This window comes from Rhodamnia argentea, chromosome 9 (assembly GCF_020921035.1).
Source record: "Rhodamnia argentea isolate NSW1041297 chromosome 9, ASM2092103v1, whole genome shotgun sequence".
Taxonomy (NCBI): Eukaryota; Viridiplantae; Streptophyta; class Magnoliopsida; order Myrtales; family Myrtaceae; genus Rhodamnia; species Rhodamnia argentea.
The window spans coordinates 25,883,567-25,902,656 of record NC_063158.1 but is presented as its reverse complement, the minus strand read 5'-3'; the positions used below and the strand labels follow the sequence as shown (position 1 = coordinate 25,902,656).

The window sequence follows — 19,090 nt, the reverse complement described above, 5'->3', positions numbered from 1 at the left end:
CCATATAACGAATCACCAAACGAGCCTAAAGTGTCAATAGCATTATTGGCGGGTCACAAGTACAAAGACCACCCACATTTATTTTTAGTTCGATTTGCACTCGAAGGATGTCGGTAAGTACTAATTCGACACCGAAAATATGACGCTTACTTGTAGCAATGTTCATTTTCCATGAGTTGCTGTGTATTGAAGGTGACTGGCATGACTCTCCCCCCAGTCAATTATTGCAACTGAACGAAACGACGTGCCGTAATCGACATCGCTTTTACTTTTTATTTGTCTGTTTTTCTGGTTTAGTGAGCTCCACCAGAGAGAATTGGAAGGTGGATAGTTTCCATCGAGCACCAGAACATGCAGATCAAGAAAAGATCCGAAAAGAGTCGGCAAACATCGGACCCCACAACCAACCCAGCAAAAACAATTATTACTACACGGACCGATGGGAGCATCCGGCATTCATCTGACGATCTCAACCGTCGAGCTTCATGGAGGAAGGATCCAAATTTCAATGGCCCTGAGTACATTCGGTGAACGCACTGAATTTTCTCATACAGCAACAATATCTTGACAGCCATCAAACGACAGCGTGGTATTCTCCCGCGATCCGACACGCGTCGCCCTCCCATTCGGAGCCGTCCGGAAAGCTTAGCTGTTCACACGTTGCGAGAACTTCTTGTCCTCGTTTTATATGGACGCGACCCTCTTTTGATCTTCCCCCTTCAGTTTACTGTAATCTCTCTGCCTTTCTCCCTTGAGCTTTCATTCTTCAGAGAGAGAGAGAGAGAGAGAGAGGGAGGAGGGAATCATTTCACTATCAGTCATATTCCTCCTAAAGCTTGAGAGATCGGATCTCGCGAAAGCTCACTGGAGACGAGAGCAATGGCTGAAAAGGTGCATGTTATCTCCCTCGTTCTTTCAATTGATCAAGACCCTTTATCTGTAACCGATAGAAAGACTATTCCTGTGTAAAAAGATAGAATTTTTCTCATTCTTCTGATGTCAGAAAGAGCCATGCTTCTCTCTTCTTTTATCTTCGTTTTGTTTGCAGAGTACAAAAAGATCTTTGCTTGTGTTTGCTAACTTACCTTCTCTGTGTTTGTGCGTATGTGTGTGTGACTGTGGACTGTAGAAGGTAACAATGATCATGAAGGTTGACCTGCAGTGCTATCGCTGCTACAAGAAGATCAAGGAAGTGATCTGCAAATTCCCTGGTGAGTCTCACTTTGCCTGTGTTAATGGTCGTTCTTGCTAGATGTTTTGTGAAGTCGTAATGAACTAACGATTGTGTGTCTGGATTTCTAATCCCGGTTGTCGTATTTCGTAGCCGGTAATTCTGTTTCTTCCGAAATTGGAAGTCTTTGACACATTGTTCCTATTCTAATTACGAATTTAGGATGAGGACCTGGGTGAATTAGATTCTGTTTGTAGTATTGTGTTTGTGAATTTTAGTACCAAAATTCAGCTGTAGAGCGGAAACTAAGTTCATTTATCGGTGTTATCATTTTGGGAACAAGAGAAATCCGAGACCAAAGGTACGATGAGAAGCAGAACAAGGTGCTAATCAATGTGGTAAGCTGTTGCCCTGAGAGAATCCTTGAGAAAATACGCCGCAAAGGCGGAGAAACAGTGGAGAGCATCGAGATAGTCCCTGAGAAGAAGGAGGAGCCCGAGAAGAAGAAAGAAGGCGAGAAGCTGAAGAAGGCAGAGAAGAAGAAGAAGGAAGGGGATAAACCCAAAGAGGTCGAAAAGACGAAGGACGCACCGGCTGCAGAAAAACCGAAAGAAGGTGGGAAAAAGAAAGAGGGAGGAGGAGACAAGCATAAAGAAGGCGAAAAGAAGGAAGCGCAAGTTCACAAGCACATTGCCGTAAGAAGAAGGAGCCCTGAGAAGAAGAAGGAGCCCGAGAAGAAGAAAGAAGGCGAGAAGCCGAAGAAGGCAGAGAAGAAGAAGGAAGGGGATCAACCAAAAGAGGGCGGAAAGAAGGACGCACCGGCTGCAGAAAAACCGAAAGAGCGAGGGGACAAGCCTAAAGAAGGCGCAAAGAAGGAAGCGCAAGTTCACGGGCACATTGCCGTAAAGGCAGTGATTAAACTGGATATATCAATCAAGGGGCTGACTCTTGAATTTGCTAGAATCAAGTGATTGACAACTTTTTGTAATATGATTATCCCTTTATTATTATTTTTCATTGTTGTATTATTTCCTTATGTAAGACCGTGTAATATCTTTATACAGTGAAAGTTATTTCAACAATTGTGCGTTGATATCAAGAATCAAACACTTTTGTTCTTTATGGTATCAGAGCATATTTTCAAAAGAAATTGATCCTTAACCATGGCTTTTGCCAAGTGTCCCTACCCCTCGTCTTTGAACATTAGCAATTTTGTGTCACTGAAACTGACACAAACAAACTATTCTTGTTGGAGAGCACAAATGCTTGCATTGATTGAAAGTCAGGATCTGGTGGGATTCATTGATGGCGAATACCAGATGCCGAGTCCAACAATCAACTCCTCTACTAACGGAGGAGCAACTAGAGTCTCAGAGAAAGTGACAAATCTAGAGTTTTTACAATGGAGAAGGTCAGATCGCCTTCTACGGGGATGGATTATTGCGAAGCTCTTCAAAGAAGTTCTTGCTCAAGTAGTAGACTTGACGACATCTGTTGAGGTGTGGTTAGCTTTACAAAATATTTTTGCCAAGGTATCTGAGGAAGCTATCGGATGTCCCTTAAGGATAAAAAGAAGGGTCTCTTTGTTTTGAATGGCTTAGATGATCAATATGATTCATTCACAACCTCCATGTTGAAGCCTCCAATGCCAACTTTCTCTGACTTGATTTCGCAATTGCAAAGCTTTGAGAGTCGTCTGGCAAATAAAAGTTCTCCTGTAATTCAACACGGGACAGCTTTCTTTGGTCAGAGAAGCAATTTTAAGAGCAGCAAGAAGGGAAAGCAATAAATGCGGGTAAAACCTTTGTATTTGACTTTGATTAGTATCTTTTGAGGAAGTTAGAACAACTTCTATCTATTTACTTGATATGTATTACTGGTTGATTTGACTGCATAATTTCTAATCATGTTATTTCTTTTTTGAAACTTTCTCTCAAGATTGATTGTGATTTTATTTTTCAGGAATCATGCTTTGACTGGATATGGTACATGTTTCGGAGGCTTGTGAGAAGCTTTGTAGACAGCTTTTGTCATACTTGATAGCATGTAAGATTGAATTAGCATATAATTTTAGTGGGGTCAATGCATTAAAGAGTCCAAGATAAGGTATTTCGCCAGAAAAACTATAAAGACTCAATCAAGCTATTAATTGATCTGAAGCGGTTTATTGATGCAAAGTTCGAATTCAAATTGATTGTTTGAAATTGAATTGTGAATGTGATAAAATCCAGTTTCAAATCGCTCTCCTTGAGCTCAACTCAATATAGTATGCATGCTCGAGATTAAACTCAAATCGACTCAATTATTAAAGACCAAATCACAATGGTAAAGCCCGGACTCCATCTCGAGTTCTCATAAAGAAAACAAAAAAAAATTGTAGTATTATTTTCTTTGATTCTCCTAAGATCCTTTAATTATTAACACAGCTTGCAAGCCGCGTGAACGTAGAATTCAACTGATTTCTTATTATAAGAACTGTACACTGTATAGTAACTTTCATCCTGCACTGAAAAAGCAGTATTTGACAAGTAGTTGTTTGATCCATAAGGTTAGTAACTTATATTAGAAATATGGTAAATGTTGCACACGTGTACTATGCTAGGCTTTTTTGTGCAGTACCCTGCCTCAATCTTTGGATTTTCGTTTGTGTTTCAGCTTCAGTTTTCTCTTTTAATAATTTCGAGTTTTTTTCCTTTTCTTTTTTATCTTTTTCTTCTTCTTCAAGCTTTTTTTTTTTTTTTTTTTGCGGGGCCATATCTGTGCTTAAAATACATGAAAATTATCACGTTAGCATTTTAATTGAAATCAACGGCACCGTCTTGATAAGTTTTTAAGAAGTGGTTGTTTGATTTGAAAGTTTAGCATCCGATTACACTTTTGCAATAAATTTTAGGAGTTTTAAATGTACGTATTGCTTCTCCCTTTTGTTTATACTTTTGTTTGCTGACGCTTTGGCATTGTAATTAACCTAAGCCAGGGCAATTCCCTGTAGGTTCCACCCACTAACACAAAGCAAAAGTTGTCTTACAGCATATGGAGAGATTAACGGTATGCATTATTAGTCATGATCCCACAATAAGCCAAGGGAGAGACGGAGTGAAAATTTTTAAAAAATGGAAATGTAAACAATAGAAGCTCGGGAACTCTTGTCCTGACTATTTTTTTATGCATGACCATTTCTACTGCAAACATTTCACTCGTCCACAATTCAAACATCACCCACAGTGTTATATGCAAAATCAACTATGGATTTGCCTCATTTCTACTTTCACGGCCTAACTTTCTATTCAGAAATATGCTTTAAAAAAAGGCATATCTTTACATGGGGACAATTATCAAAAAAGCATTAAACAAAGATTGAACTTGGGGCCAATAATCCTAAACTTTTTGCATTGTGTCAATTCAATCCATTTAGAAAATTGCTGACATAGACGCCGCTCGTCTTGCGTAGTACGACCGTCGTTGACATAAACAATTATTAACAATGTTTTCATACTTTTCAAACTTTTTTTTCATTTTAATTGATTGTTTTTTTTTTTTTTTTTTTATCTCTTTTCTTTTCTTTTTTTTTCCCTTGCCTTCCTTCTTGCCCCAGCTGATCGCTAAACCTTGGTGACTAGCTAAAGGCGAGAGCCAACGAGGTTGACCCCAGTGGCCTCTAGTGAAGCTCGGCCTCGCCAGCCACCGGCGAGCCTCACCCTCACCATTGTTGGGCGAGCCTTGACCTCGTTGTTTCCAACAATAGCGAGGTCGGCCTTGCCCATACATGTTAATGAATCTCGCCTAGCAACAATGAGGTAGAGCCTCACTAGGGAGGCGAGGTCGACCTGGCCTAGCAACGTGAGGCTCATCTTGACCTCGCTAATGACCATCAAGGTCGGCCTCGCCCATCCATATGAACGCTAACCTTGTCCAACGATAGTGAGGTTGAGCCTCGCCAAGGAGGCGAGATCGGCCCGGCTAGCCATTGGTCGGCGGGGGCAAGCTTTGCCAAAGGCTAGTGAGGTCAACCTCGTATGTCCTCACCTATGATCAGTTGCCAAGGTCTAGCGATCAATTGGAGGAAGAAGGGGAAAAAAGAGAGAGAAAAGAAAAAAAAAAGGAAAAAAGAAAATAAAAATTAAAAATTAATTAAAAATACCTAAAAATAATAGAATACTATTAAAAATTGTTCACGACAAATTCGGTCATGCCATGTAGGACCGCATCCATATCAAAGATTTTCGGCTAAAATTAGTCGAATTGACCGAATTGGCACAAATACAAAAGGTTTATGACACAATTGACAAAATAAAAAAGTTTAAAATTGAATTGGCACAATTACAATATATTTAAGTTTTTCTTGAAATTTTTTCCTTTTTACGTGTATTTACTATCATCTTTGTCCTTCATATTCCGCGAACTTATTGGTACGATCTTACTTTTATTGAAAAGTGCAATAAAAAATGGGAAGAAAAGTACTTATGTAGATTGTTATACTAGACACCAGCGTTAAAAGTACTATGAAATTTATTCAATGCGGGCAGGCGATCTGTTTCTGCCTTTTTCTTTACCTTCCACCGACTTTCAATCAACACTTTCCATGAATTTCCAAAGCTTGGATGGGCGTAGATTGCAGGCTTTATGTCTAGTCTATGACCATCAACCATCGGCCTTTTACTAATTGCTGTAAACTCTTACCAAATTGGCCTTACAAGAATCAACCACCTTAATTTACAGTAAACCCTTTTTTCACTTGTGACTTAGGCCTCTCCAAATCACAATTTCAATCAATTTACGATAATTATAATCTCGGAGTTTCGAAAGTAGAGCTAGATGAGTTCAATTTCGACCACCTTAATTCACAAGAAACTATTTTTTGTATGCGACTAAGGTCTCTTCAAAGCGTGATTTCAATCAAATTATTGAAAGTCGATAGTTATGATCCCAGATTTTTCTTCCAAAAGCCGAAACCCGAGCGCGAACCTTAGAATAAAAATCTCCAATCTTTTTCCAATTTTCTCAAGCATGATTGATGAGAGGTCAATTCCAATTTGTTCAACGAGTGGGCTAATGATGGCTTAAGGTTCCATATTAATTGTTTGGTCAAAAAGGAGAGAACTCTTTAAAGGCACGGAAGCCAGCTAAGAAGCCATGATACAAAAGCAGATCATCCCATTCATGCACACGTTGTCCCTTGTCAGCACCCACATTAAGAAAATCTTTTGCACGTTGTATCTGTGCTTGCATTTCTTGCGAAAACAAGAAGAGTCAAACCTTTCCCACTGGTGACCGGTTAAATGGATCGGAGCCCCGCCAAATCGTATTGGGGCCCGATCGACAATTGACTGTAGAGACCGGCGATTTCCGGTGAGATCAGTTCAACACCGTTTGATTTGCATTCTGGTCAACAATTGGACCCGATCTCCTATATGCCTCACCTCATGACACACACATGGAGTATTTAGTGAATCACATGTCCATCCTTGGGAGAATTCGCGAAATGTGTGGGAATTTGTACCCGTGCCTTCTTCGGGGGTTGAGGAACATGCTCACCTACTTGAATTTTCTCTCGGGGATTACGAATTTGGTACCCAGAAACCTATTCTTAGCGTCGTCCTCGCTCGGAAGCCGCCGCGAAACAAAAATCGTGACGCAAAGAACTTAGAAGCCCCGTTAGCATTGCATGACAATGGCAAGACTTAAAACATGACTGACCTTTGAGTTCATGGGGGTGCATCTCATTTGACACGTCACTAAAAAAAAATTAAAAAATAAGAAATAAAACTCAAAAAACATGGTATTGAAAAAAGATACAAAAATTGTCACTAATACAAAAAAAATGGTAATTAAATAGTATGAAAACTATGTCACTAAATTAACAAAAGATATTTGCTCTAAATTACGACAAAAAGTGATGAAAATTACAAATGTTGGTATAGCGATGAATCACTTACTCACTGCTAAATTAGCGACGAATGTGATTTTCGTCACTAAATTAGCGACACAAAAAATATTTGTCGCAAAATTTGCCACGAAAAAGTGATTCATCGCTAAATTACAGATGTTGGTTTAGCAACGAAAACAGATTTTCGTCACTAAATTAGCGACGAACATGATGTTCATCTCAAATTTTGCTACAAAATGGAATTTGTCCTAATTTACGACGAAAAAAAAATAAATTTTGCAAAAAAGTGATTCGTCCTAAATTAGCGACAACACCAATTTTCGTCACTAATTTAAAACATGGCACTCCTTACAAGAACACCAATTTTGTCGCTAATTTACCCTTCCGCTCCTCTAAAACATGCCTCCTATTAAAATTTTCCTTCCCGCTCTGTCTATAAAGCTCCCCGCCCCCTTCTATCATTCCACTCGCCACTCACTCCTCCTCTCCCCATTGGCAAAGAAATGCCCTCTCTCCGAACTTTGGAGTCTCTCTCAACGTCTCTCCCAACCACCCCAGAAGAAGCCAACTTTCTTGCACGAAACTTTGCTTTGATCGCCCCCTTCAGTGGACTTTCCCACTCTTTCCGTCCTCTATAAACACACACACACACACACACACACACACACACACACCTCTCCCTCTCTCTCTCTCTCTCTCTCTCTGACCCATCACCAGCTTTATTCCCTCTCTCTAGAACCCAACAATGGCCTCGGCCCTAGCTTCCCACGCCATTGCCACGAATACCCTCTTGGAGAGACCCTTCATTTCCTTGAGGCCGCTCCAAAGTTCACAGCTTTTGGCCTCCGGGATCCCGAGGGCCAGAACCTTGAAGGCCCTCCGGGTGAAGTGCTCCGTCACCGCGGCGATGCCGGCGAAGGTGGCGAACGAGTGCGGGGTGAAGTCAGTGAGGGCGAGGCGGATCGTCGACCATCACTTGACAACCTATACCAGATAACACATGCACCTCGGATTAAACCCTAAGCATTAGCGGGGAGAGAGAGAGAAAGAGAGCTAATGCAAAAAAAAACAGCGCTAAAACGTCCCTAATTAGTCGCCAATACGAAAAAATAACTTTTTTGCGACGTAATTTAGCCATGAAAAGTTCCAAAATTTTTTTATTTTTTTTTTTTTTAATTTTTCTAAAAAATTTTTTACCCCCCGTTTTTTTTTTTCAAAATTTAGCGATGAAAATTTGACTTTTCATCGCTAAGTTTTAGGGACAAAAACACACTTCGTCGCTAAATTTAGCGACAAACTTAGCTACAAAATCCCTTTTCGTCGGTAAATTTAGCGACAAAAATTCAAATTTCGTCTCTAAATTTTGACACCGATTAACGACAATTTTTTGTAGCAAAATTCAATTAGCGACCGATTTTGCCGAATTTTTGTGGCAAAATTCGTCGCTAAAATGTCGTGTTTTTTGTAGTGCATGAAGCTGCAAAAAGACCAATCTTGAGCCCGACAGATTTCGCAAAATAAATGTGGTATGCACCAAGTTAGCCATTTAACGAATCACCTAACCAGCCTAAAGTGTCAATAGCATTATTGGCGGGTCACAAATACAAAGACCACCCACATTTATTTTTAGTTCGATTTGCACTCGAAGGATATCGATGTCGGTAAGTACTAATTCTTTTTTTTTTTGGGTCCAACGGTAAGTACTAATTCGACACCGAAAATATGACGCTTACTTGTAGCAATGTTCATTTTCCATGAGTTGCTGTGTATTGAAGGTGACTGGCATGACTCTCCCCCCAGTCAATTATTGCAACTGAACCAAACGACGTGCGTAGAATCGACATCGCTTTTACTTTTTATTTGTCTGTTTTTTCTGGTTTAGTGAGCTCCACCAGAGAGAATTGGGAGGTGGGAAGTTTCCATCGAGCACCAGAACATGCAGATCAAGAAAAGATCCGAAAAGAGTCAGCAAACATCGGACCCCACAACCAACCCAGCGAAAACAATTATTACTACACGGACCGATGGGAGCAGCCGGCATGCATCTGACGATCTCAACCGTCGAGCTTGATGGAGGAAGGATCCAAATTTCAATGGCCCTGAGTACATTCGGTGAACGCACTGAATACCAGCAACAATGTCTTGACAGTCATCAAAACGACAGCGTGGTATTCTCCCGCGATCCGACACGCGTCGCCCTCCCATTCAGAGCCGTCCGGAAAGCTGACCTGTTCACACGTTGCGAGAACTTCTTGTCCTCGTTTTATATGGACGGGGCCCTCTTTTGATCCTCGCTCTTCAGTTTACTGTAATCTCTCTGCCTTTCTCCCTTGAGCTTTCGTTCTTCAGAGAGAGAGAGAGAGAGAGAGAGAGAGGAAGGGAATCATTTCACTATCAGTCATATTCCTCCTAAAGCTTGAGAGATCAGATCTCGCGAAAGCTCACCGGAGACGAGAGCAATGGCTGAAAAGGTGCATGTTATCTCCCTCATTCTTTCAATTGATCAAGACCCTTTATCTGTAACTGATAGAAAGACTATTCCTGCTTAAAAAATAGAACTTTTCTCATTCTTCTGATGTCAGAAAGAGCCATGCTTCTCTCTTCTTTCATCTTCGTTTTGTTTGCAGAGTACAAAAAGATCTTTGCTTGTGTTTGCTAACTTACCTTCTCTGTGTTTGTGCGTATGTGTGTGTGACTGTGGACTGTAGAAGGTAATAATGGTAATGAAGGTTGACCTGCAGTGCTATCGCTGCTACAAGAAGATCAAGAAAGTGATCTGCAAATTCCCTGGTGAGTCTCACTTTGCCTGTGTTAATGGTCGTTCTTGCTAGATGTTTTGTGAAGTCGTAATGAACTAACGATTGTGTGTCTGGATTTCTAATCCCGGGTTGTCGTGTTTCGTAGCCGGTAATTCTGTTTCTTCCGAAATTGGAAGTCTTTGACAAATTGTTCCTATTCTAATTACGAATTTAGGATGAGGACCTGGGTGAATTAGATTCTGTTTGTAGTATTGTGTTTGTGAATTTTAGTACCAAAATTCAGCTGTAGAGCAGAAACTAAGTTAATTTATTGGTGTTATCGTTTTGGGAACGAGAGAAATCCGAGACCAAAGGTACGATGAGAAGCAGAACAAGGTGCTAATCACTGTGGTAAGCTGTTGCCCTGAGAGAATCCTTGAGAAAATACGCCGCAAAGGCGGAAAAACAGTGGAGAGCATCGAGATAGTCCCCGAGAAGCCGAAGGAGCCCGCAAAGAAGCCGACTGAGAAGGACGGGGGTAAACCAGCAGACGACAAAAAGAAGGGCGCACCAGCTGGTGAGAAACCAGTAGGAGGTCACAAGAAGAAGCCCGGGGAGCAATCCAAGAAGGGCGGGGATACACCAAGAGACGACGAAACGAAGCAGGTCCCACCAGCTGGTGAAACACCGAAAGATGGTCACCAGCTCATTGCCGAGCCCGTTTCAGGAGTCCCCACGATTTATCCGAGTGGAATGTACTACCAGCCGCCTCAGCCTTATTACCAAGGTTACGGCGCTGTGCCGTACAATCATGGGGTGCCGGCTTATCACAGCGAGGGCAGTTATGGTGTGAATAGGGGCTATAAAACGAACCGCTGCGACTACTTCAGTGAAGAGAACCCCGAGTCGTGCACGGTCATGTGATCGGATCATGGATGGCTTGACGTTGCATGTACATGTTGACTTGCTTAAGGTATTACTTTTTATCAGCTATGCTTATAGTTGGAGGATCTGTCAAATTTTGGGGGACACTTGTGTTTGTCCGTATGAGAGACCCAAAAAACAATAAGGTTTGGTGGGAAGGTCAACGATTTTATGGTTCTGTTCGCTAAAAAAGAATTGAGCAGGTGGTTTGGTATTGTGAACAGATTAAATAACCCAGTTACTAGATGTTGAAGTCTTAATCAGTGAGGACCGCCAGTTCAAATCAAGTCCGTTTTGCTTGATGGCTATGGTCTGTGCTGGTCAGATAGATTTAGGAACTTAAAATCATCATGGCCAAAACATTTCTGTTAGCAAACAGCAGACTTTGTTACACGAACTGTGGTAGCGAATTCTGTTGTGTAGAAGTGGGACTGCAACGGATCGCCGATGAAATTCATCGATTTTGTGAAGCTGACGTCGAAGACCACCTGACTAATAGTGCTGGAGTCAGAGTGCTTGGCAAACTGCGGCACGACGATCTAGCATCTGCTGCCTGATGCAGCAATTCAGGCAGGGATACATGAGTTCCACATTTTGGATTTACTTTTTGCCTATAGATGCGATTCTATAGATGCGGGAGACATTCACTTATGGTTGAAGCTAACACTAAGAGAATAAACTTCAGCATTGTCAGCAAGTAATGAAGGGGCGTATGAGTGATACAAGACGAAAGTATGTAAGTATAATCCTCAGAAACAAGCAGCAAAACCCCCTAATTTCGAGACTGAATTAAATCAGATGATGTCAAAGTTCCAGAGTGATCGACGTCAAGATTCTGGAACCTTTCTAAGATCGCCGTAACATCTTCCTTGCTGATCTTTCCCATTTCCTGAAGCTTGTATACGACAAACTCCGCTGCGCTGCAAAAAGAAAGCAACAGCAAGAAACTCAAGACATTTGCTCAAATTAGTTATTTGCCTAATTGAATTTGTAGTAGACGATTAAAATTCACCTTAAAACTTTGTCTTGATCAAGATCTGCTGCCTCCAAATCCGAGCACGTAACATTTCGTGTGAGAACCCATTTTATGAATGATCTTTGCCTGTTTTCTGTGTACATTTCAGTGAAGTAGAAAAAAAACTGTGCCACACAAACGGTACTAGCCAGTATCCAAAACACAGCAAAGATTCTGCCACCGGTGGTCGAGAAACTTTCATCTCCATAGCCCAGAGTAGTCATAGTAGCGCAAACACAATAGAAAGCATCGACAAATTTAAATTTCTCGACGACCGACAAAAACACGGTTCCAAGTACAGTAAGAACCAAGAGAAGAGCCAGGGAAGTGAGAAATTTATATCTGATTTTGTGAGCTTCGACCTCCTTCTGGATTTCGGCCGGACCAACCTTTTCATTCATGTGCATAGCTCTTGCTAAAAGAACTTCCTGCTTTTCGAGAATGTAATCGGCCGCTTTGCTTAGGATCAGCCCACCAAGAGCCATTCCTGCGAAAACATATGCCGAGGCAAGAAGTTTCGCCAACGTGCTACTTGGGACGAGATCTCCATATCCCAAAGTAGTCATGGTGACAACGCAAAAGTAAAGTGCATCCAGTAGACCATTCGTCTTCTTGCCTGAGAGTTGGTTCCTCAGGAGAAAGAAACCAAAGCTTCCTACACCAAGGTATGCAGCCAGAACTATGAGGATTTTTCTAAATGTGGGTTCTTTAGTAGACTCGAGAAGATGAGGTTCGGTGCCATTCTGCTCGGGGATATTATCCACTGAAGCAGAATTGCGGCGGTGTCTTCTTCTTTGGACTGCATTGCTCTTGTCCTTGGGTTGATTCGAAGCTTCGACTGAATTCCCAATCAAGGATTCTCTGGTATCATCATAGGCCATATCAAATGCTACCGATTCGTCCTCTTTAAGCAGCCTGCAATTTTTGGAGCATTCAGCAATCGGTCAAGGGACATTCTATGAATTTCCCGCCGTCTTGTTTACTGTCCGGTGGTTTGTGTTTTCAAACTTCGCCATGAACTCAGTTCCCCGTACCATGATGTAAACTGGTGATTCTCTTTGATTTCATGAAACAGATCTCAGGCTTATAGATTGTGATAAGAGAGAGACTTTGTTTCCCTTTAGACTTTGCTTTCTATATCAAGGCCAAGGACAATTTCAATCAACGTTGACCACTACATACTAGCATAGACAACATTGCAGATGAAACACAGCCAAGAATGTAAATGAATGGATTAAACAATGCCAAGAAGGCTTGGACTAAACAAAAATTCATCCTCTAGTTCGACCGGCAAGCTTAGGAAGACATGTATGGATCTCTACTTTGAAGAGACACAAATTATTCGATCAAATATAAAAAGAGATTCGCGATCTCTTAAACACTATTCAATCTGCAACACATCTCAGAAAGGTCAGATGATCATGTGGAGACTCAAAGAAGAAACACAAACAAGAAACATGGGAGATTTACTGCAAAGCCATATGTGCATGTCTCCCTCTTCGAGCTGAAAATGAAACAGTGAGCTTTCTCTAATTTACCTGAGAAAGCGAGTTCATCAAAGAGAAAGTGGCATCAGAAATGGAAAAGGACTGCAAGATCCAAACTTTCCGAAAGAGGATGCTCAAGGCCCGTTGTTTCCACGCAACCATTATTAAACTGTGTTCCCGCATCAATGCAGGCGCGAAATTCTGTGAAGATGAGCATCCTTTTAGGCACGTCTTGGATGAATTGAAATATTCAACGTTCATAATGATAAAAAGAATACGCCTTTGAAATGCGAATCTGAAAATAGCAATTTGGGCCCAAGTGCAAGTCCCAAGCATTGTCTCGTTCGGCCTTTGTTGGCCGAAAAGGGCCCAACTGAGTTTCACGGGTTCGCGTTTTCTTTCCTTTCCCGGAAAACGAAAGAAAAATTTCCGGTCAAGTTGGAATCTGGGGAGCAAAGAAGAGAAAAGAGAAAATGAGACTGTTGAAGAAGCAAGCAGCGGACGGAGCAGCTAGGGTTTTACTTCTACCTCTGATTCTCTAGCCTCAGAAAAAGGCGGGCATTTTCAGCTTAGTTCGAAGTCCTCCTTTCTTTTTCATTACTGGTTGTGCTACAGGTTAGTTTGTTGTTCCAAGGGAAAGGGGGAAAAAAGAACTAATCTTGACAAGGTTATACAATCATACTACTGCTTGTAGCTTTCATCTTCGACATCCAGGATTAATGTTTGCTGCTTCTTGGATCACTTGGGTATTGACATTTCTGTATTGGGAGCTGTGTAGTGCTAGTATTGGGTAGTTTTGTGTAATGACATCATTGTCATCGAAGAACTTATGGATACAGCGGCAGCAATGCCCGTGTGGGGATTGGAAATGCTTTGTTACATGTGAAGGCGATAATGAAGTGGCCGTAGTTGCCTCCCAGTTGGCGAAAGTGGAAGCGGCGTCGGCCGAGGCTATGGTAGTCCCGTATGTGGGCATGGTGTTCAAGAGTGATGACGACGCGTTTGAGTATTACAGCAACTTCGCGAGGAAGAATGGTTTCTCTGTTAGGAAAGAGCGCTCAAGATTGAGCCCTCAGTTGGGTATTTACAAGCGCGACTTTGTTTGTTATCGGTCCGGGTTTGCGCCTGTGAGGAAAAAACCTAGTGGGGAGCACCACAGGGATCGGAAATCCGTTCGGTGCGGCTGCGATGCGAAGATGTACATGTCGAAGGAGGTTGTGGAAGGCGTTTCGCAGTGGTTTGTCGTGCAATTCAGTAATGTTCACAATCATGAGCTGCTGGAAGACGACGAGGTTCGTCTCTTGCCTGCTTACAGAAAGATTCATGAAGCTGATCAAGAGCGGATACTCTTGCTATCTAAAGCCGGGTTTCCGATTCATCGCATAGTGAAGGTCTTGCAATTAGAAAAGGGGATTCAAGGTGGACAATTACCATTCTTGGAGAGGGATGTTAGGAACTTTATTCAGAACAGGAAGAAAGTTGTTCAAGAAAATGATGCTTTGCTCAATGAAAAGAGGGAAAACGATATAATGGAACTTCTGGAGGCCTGCAAGGCCTCAAAGGAGGCAGATGAAAGCTTTAGTTATGATTATAGCGTGGATGAAAATGAAAAACTTGAGCACATCGCTTGGTCATACAGTGATTCAGTTAGTGCGTATACCATGTTTGGTGATGTGGTGCATTTTGACACGTCATACCGATCAATCACTTATGGTATGTTGTTTGGGGCATGGTTTGGCATTGACAGTAATGGCAGAATGATCGCTTTCGGATGTGTTCTGTTGCAGGACGAGGCGCCTCGATCATTTGCCTGGGCTTTACAGGTTTATCTCTCTGTCTCTCTAGATAGATCCATATCATGTGCTCTGCATATCCTCATAGATGATGTTTATCTCCCTGGATACAGAGTTTTGTCCGGTTTATGAGAGGAAGAAGTCCTCAAACAATCTTAACTGATCTAGACCCAGGCCTCAGAGATGCAGTTAGGGGCGAACTACCAAACACAAGACACGTTACTTGCATATGGAATATTTTGCCCAAGGTATCAAGTTGGTTCTCTGTTCCACTTGGATCTCAATATGCAGACTTCAGATCTGAGTTTGATGCATTGCATTGTGTAGAGAATACAGAGGACTTTGAGTTACAGTGGAATGAAACGGTTTCTCGGTTTGGACTGGGTTCAGATAAACACATTGCTTTACTTTATTCAATTAGGACTTCTTGGGCTTTGTGCTATACGAGGGGTCACTTTCTTGCTCGAATGACAACTGTTGCATTTTTTAGATCTGTAGATTCATTCCTGAAAGGGATCTTTGGCCCAAATGCATGCTTGCGTAGCTTTTTTGACCAGGTATAGCACTTGAAGGTTTTGTCCTCTCCATGACCTTATATTCCCTTTGATATCCTTTTCTTCCCCCACCTTAATGTTGAGTTTTTGGGCTTTTTTCAGGTCGGAATATCGGTTACTTTTCAAAACCAGTCACACCATGAAATGCAGTATATACCTTCCAAAGCATGCATTCCAATGGAAGAGCATGCTCGAGGCATTCTAACACCTTTTGCATTCAATGTTTTGCAAAATGAACTCGTGCTGGCCATGCAATATGCCTTGTCTGAATTGGCTGATGGCTCCTACCTTTTACGCCATTATAAGAAGATGGATGGTGACTGTCTTGTCATGTGGATACCAGAAGAAGAGCATATTCACTGCTCATGTAAGGAATTTGAATCTTCAGGGATTTTATGCAGACACGCCCTTTGTGTTTTTGTTAGAAAGAATTACTTTCAACTTCCCGCTAAGTACTTCATTACTAGATGGTGCCGAGAAAGCTCTATAACATGTTATGATGAAGCTGCTTCTCAAGATACCGACGATGAATGGTTTCGAGAATATCAGTCCCTCAGCGAGTCACTGTTCACAGAATCATCGCTTACAAGGGGGCGTACCAATTATGTCCGCAGGGAATTAATGAAAGAAGTCAGGAGGATCCTTGAAGAAGTTAGGAGCATGCCAGAGACCGATGGCATCGCAGTGGATTTGACACTTTCTCCAACTGGATGATCTTTCTGATGGTGCTTGTGTTACTTGCAAGTGCCTGAGCTTCCTGCTTTTTTCACATGAGGATTGAACAGATGATTGAAAATGGTCAGAAATGTGAAGAGAAGTGAAGATCTTTTGCTCTATTTCTGTGGTCGAGCGCGAGAGGGAGTGGACTGTACATGCAGGGACTTGCTATAGACATCATTACTCTGCAATCGCCCGTTGGTGGCTCCGAGTGAATCACTCCTGAAGCTGAAGTTAAAGAACCAAAGATGATGACATGGGCACGAGGTACTCTTCGCACAATTTGTAATAGAAAATACCTGAAGTAGATCAGCTGCATTTCACCAACAAAGATGAATGTCTTGATGACAAAGCTTAATTATTTTTTTCTGTTTTTCTGTTTCTTTTGTGAATCTTCTTGAAAGTGCGAAGCAATTACAGCAGCAAAATGTGATTGCATATCCTTTGGCTTGGCAGTCAATGGTATGTCATGCTGGGAAGACATGAGATATCCTCGTGACATCTCGTGTGTATGGACTGTTTCAAATGGATGCTATAATATCTTTCTCCTATTTTCGTTAAATAGAAGTGTGAATGTTTAACTTGAGAATCTCTAAGATAATAATCTAAATATTATAATCCTAAATGTAAGGAAAATAAGAATTTGTTTGTTTAGGATTAAGGCTCCATTTGTTTCGCAGGAAACGAATGATTTGGAAAATACTTTCCTAAAAGTGATAGCCTATATTGCTTAAAATATTGGATAAACGAAAAAAATATTTTCATCGTTATATAAGCTGTCAATTATGAAAGCATTTCTCATTAACTAATTATTTTAAGCGATACAAGCGATCCTTCCGAAAGTTAGAGTGTCAAATCGTGATCTCAAAAGTTGACTTTTTCCTCTGTCATCTCTCCGGCTGAGTGTTGTGCTAGAATTTTTCCTACACATATTATTGTTGATTCAGGTTCGAGTCTCCTGCAGAGAGGCCGATTGCTGATGCCTCCCATTTACAAAACTCTCCTGGTTCTGTTTAATTAAACTGGTGGGCTACTCCTATCGTAGAAGTCGTTGACTGTCAAAGTTATTGAACTGCAGTGCATTCTATGTTCTATGTTAGCATTTCCCCAATGCAAGCTTTACCTTACACAAGTAAGAAACCCGAGCATCAGACCGTTTGGCCGAGAACTGGAACTGGCAAATGTGTGGAATTACATGCTTGTCACCTATGCTATCATGGTTTGGCCGAAGAAAAAAGAAATATTCACGTTCTGGAAAATGTGTGGAATTACATACTTGTCAACAATTCGCATGCCACATACAGATAGCCGCAGATGGTTCTTTCGTGTGCAGTTATAGCTTAAGTACTGTTTGACAAAGACTGTAGCTGCTGAATCTTCTCCAATCCAGGACTGATAGCGAAAACACTTCGCATTTTTTACTGAGTTCTCCTTCACTTTTGGATGTTTCTAGATCACTCTGTTTTTTTGTTGCATGTTCAAATGCCCCTGTTATTTTGACATGATTCCAGTTCAATCTGAATCTTCACTCTCTCTCAGGAAGGACCCCATGTTAAAAGCCAAGCACGCCCCCATATCGACAGATGCTTTGCGATTATTAGAAAGTTGTACAGAGTTTGAAAATGATGAGGAGAGTTGTAGAGACCACGTAAGCGTACGAAGCTCGAGGAATGGTCGGTTTTCGCAACACAGTACTAGGACAGAGGAATGTCACCTTCCCCATGAGTTTTGAGCTTAAATGTCCTTTCATTGTCATAGTATCAGATCTTGGCACTTTGGGGTCTTACCTTAGTACTGCTGTGCTGTGAAATTGCCTGAACCTTTTTTCCTTCTTTCAATTTTCTGCTGATACTCATGAAATAATACTTCTTTGGGGGAAGTGTTAAGAAAGTCCTAAATCAATAAACCTATTGCTTTTGTGTTTATTTAGTTATAAACATTTTTTTAGTACCAGTTTAGTCTTAAACCTTTTGTATTGGTGTCAATTCAGTTATAAATATTTTATTATTGCCAATGTGGTCTTAAATATTTTGCATTGGTGCCAATTCAATCCTAAACCTTTTGCATATTCAATTGGCCAATTTAGGATTGAATTGACAGCAATGCAAAAAGTTTAGGATTAAATTGGCATAAAAAAAAGGTTTAGTACTGAATTGGCACCAATGCAAAAGATTTAAGACTAAGTTGACACCAAAAAAAGTTTAGGATCAAATTGACGTTAATGCAATAGGTTTAGGACTTTTTCGACATTTTTCCCCTAATTTTTTCAAGCAAAGTGTTTCCATGAGAATTTGTGCTTTAGTACAAAAAAAAGTACTGAGCTTGCTGCTTCAATTGAGTACTGGTACAAAACTTTACGATTTCTTTACAGACTCAAGAGGTTATCAAACATCAAACCCGTATGATCTCTCGTATAATTTCTGTGACATGGAATTAAGAAAAACCATGCTTGCATCATATTGATCATGTATGTAATTAAGGACGCAACCCCATATAGTATCTAGGTTATGACACTATTTCAATCTTACCTGGTGGTTTTAGGAACGCAGCCCTCAGCTTGCATGATTGCTTTCAAGTTTCAACAGCCCCCCGTACATTATTGGGTTCTTGAGAGTGTGTCCAATATTCAGCTTGACATTCTATAGCAAGATCATGTAGGCCACAAGAAATTGAGGATGAAACCAAAGAGGGTCTCAACGCAATAGTATTCTACTCTCTCCTCTTGCATATCTACTTGAAATTGATTGATGCACACAATAATTGGTACGCAATCATTTGGAAAGTACCAACAGTTGGAGCTCCTC

General features: G+C 41.2%; 3 protein-coding genes across 6 annotated transcripts; 2 read left to right on the top strand and 1 right to left on the bottom strand.

Moving 5' to 3' along the window:
* The first annotated feature begins 711 nt into the window (after positions 1-711).
* Positions 712-11,007, top strand: LOC115733827 (heavy metal-associated isoprenylated plant protein 6-like). Of its 2 annotated transcripts, none has more exons than XM_048284960.1 (4): positions 712-891; positions 1,130-1,211; positions 1,517-1,858; positions 10,503-11,007. In XM_048284960.1, the coding sequence occupies exons 1-4, from the start codon at positions 880-882 to the stop codon at positions 10,718-10,720; spliced, it is 654 nt and encodes a 217-aa protein (XP_048140917.1). In that variant the 5' UTR covers positions 712-879; the 3' UTR covers positions 10,721-11,007. The 2 variants fall into 2 exon arrangements, with proteins under 2 accessions (XP_048140917.1, XP_048140916.1); XM_048284959.1 differs by having other exon boundaries at positions 713-891; positions 1,517-1,855; positions 10,500-11,007.
* A 249-nt stretch (positions 11,008-11,256) lies between these two features.
* On the bottom strand, positions 11,257-13,398 carry LOC115742900 (two-pore potassium channel 1-like). 2 transcript variants are annotated; one of them, XM_048284957.1, is made up of 3 exons: positions 13,274-13,398; positions 11,733-12,650; positions 11,257-11,640 (listed from the first exon to the last, which is right to left on the bottom strand). In XM_048284957.1, exons 2-3 carry the CDS (start codon positions 12,614-12,616, stop codon positions 11,493-11,495), a joined length of 1,032 nt encoding a protein of 343 aa, XP_048140914.1. In that variant the 5' UTR covers positions 12,617-12,650; positions 13,274-13,398; the 3' UTR covers positions 11,257-11,492. The 2 variants fall into 2 exon arrangements, with proteins under 2 accessions (XP_048140914.1, XP_048140913.1); XM_048284956.1 differs by lacking the exon at positions 13,274-13,398 and adding an exon at positions 13,206-13,248.
* Positions 13,399-13,659: 261 nt separating this feature from the next.
* On the top strand, positions 13,660-16,714 carry LOC115742960 (putative protein FAR1-RELATED SEQUENCE 10). Of its 2 annotated transcripts, XM_030677526.2 has the most exons (5): positions 13,661-15,045; positions 15,129-15,572; positions 15,672-16,294; positions 16,345-16,350; positions 16,401-16,714. In XM_030677526.2, the coding sequence occupies exons 1-3, from the start codon at positions 14,026-14,028 to the stop codon at positions 16,281-16,283; spliced, it is 2,076 nt and encodes a 691-aa protein (XP_030533386.2). In that variant the 5' UTR covers positions 13,661-14,025; the 3' UTR covers positions 16,284-16,294; positions 16,345-16,350; positions 16,401-16,714. The 2 variants fall into 2 exon arrangements, with proteins under 2 accessions (XP_048140912.1, XP_030533386.2); XM_048284955.1 differs by lacking the exons at positions 16,345-16,350; positions 16,401-16,714 and having other exon boundaries at positions 13,660-15,045; positions 15,672-15,936; positions 16,037-16,197.
* Positions 16,715-19,090: the final 2,376 nt, after the last annotated feature.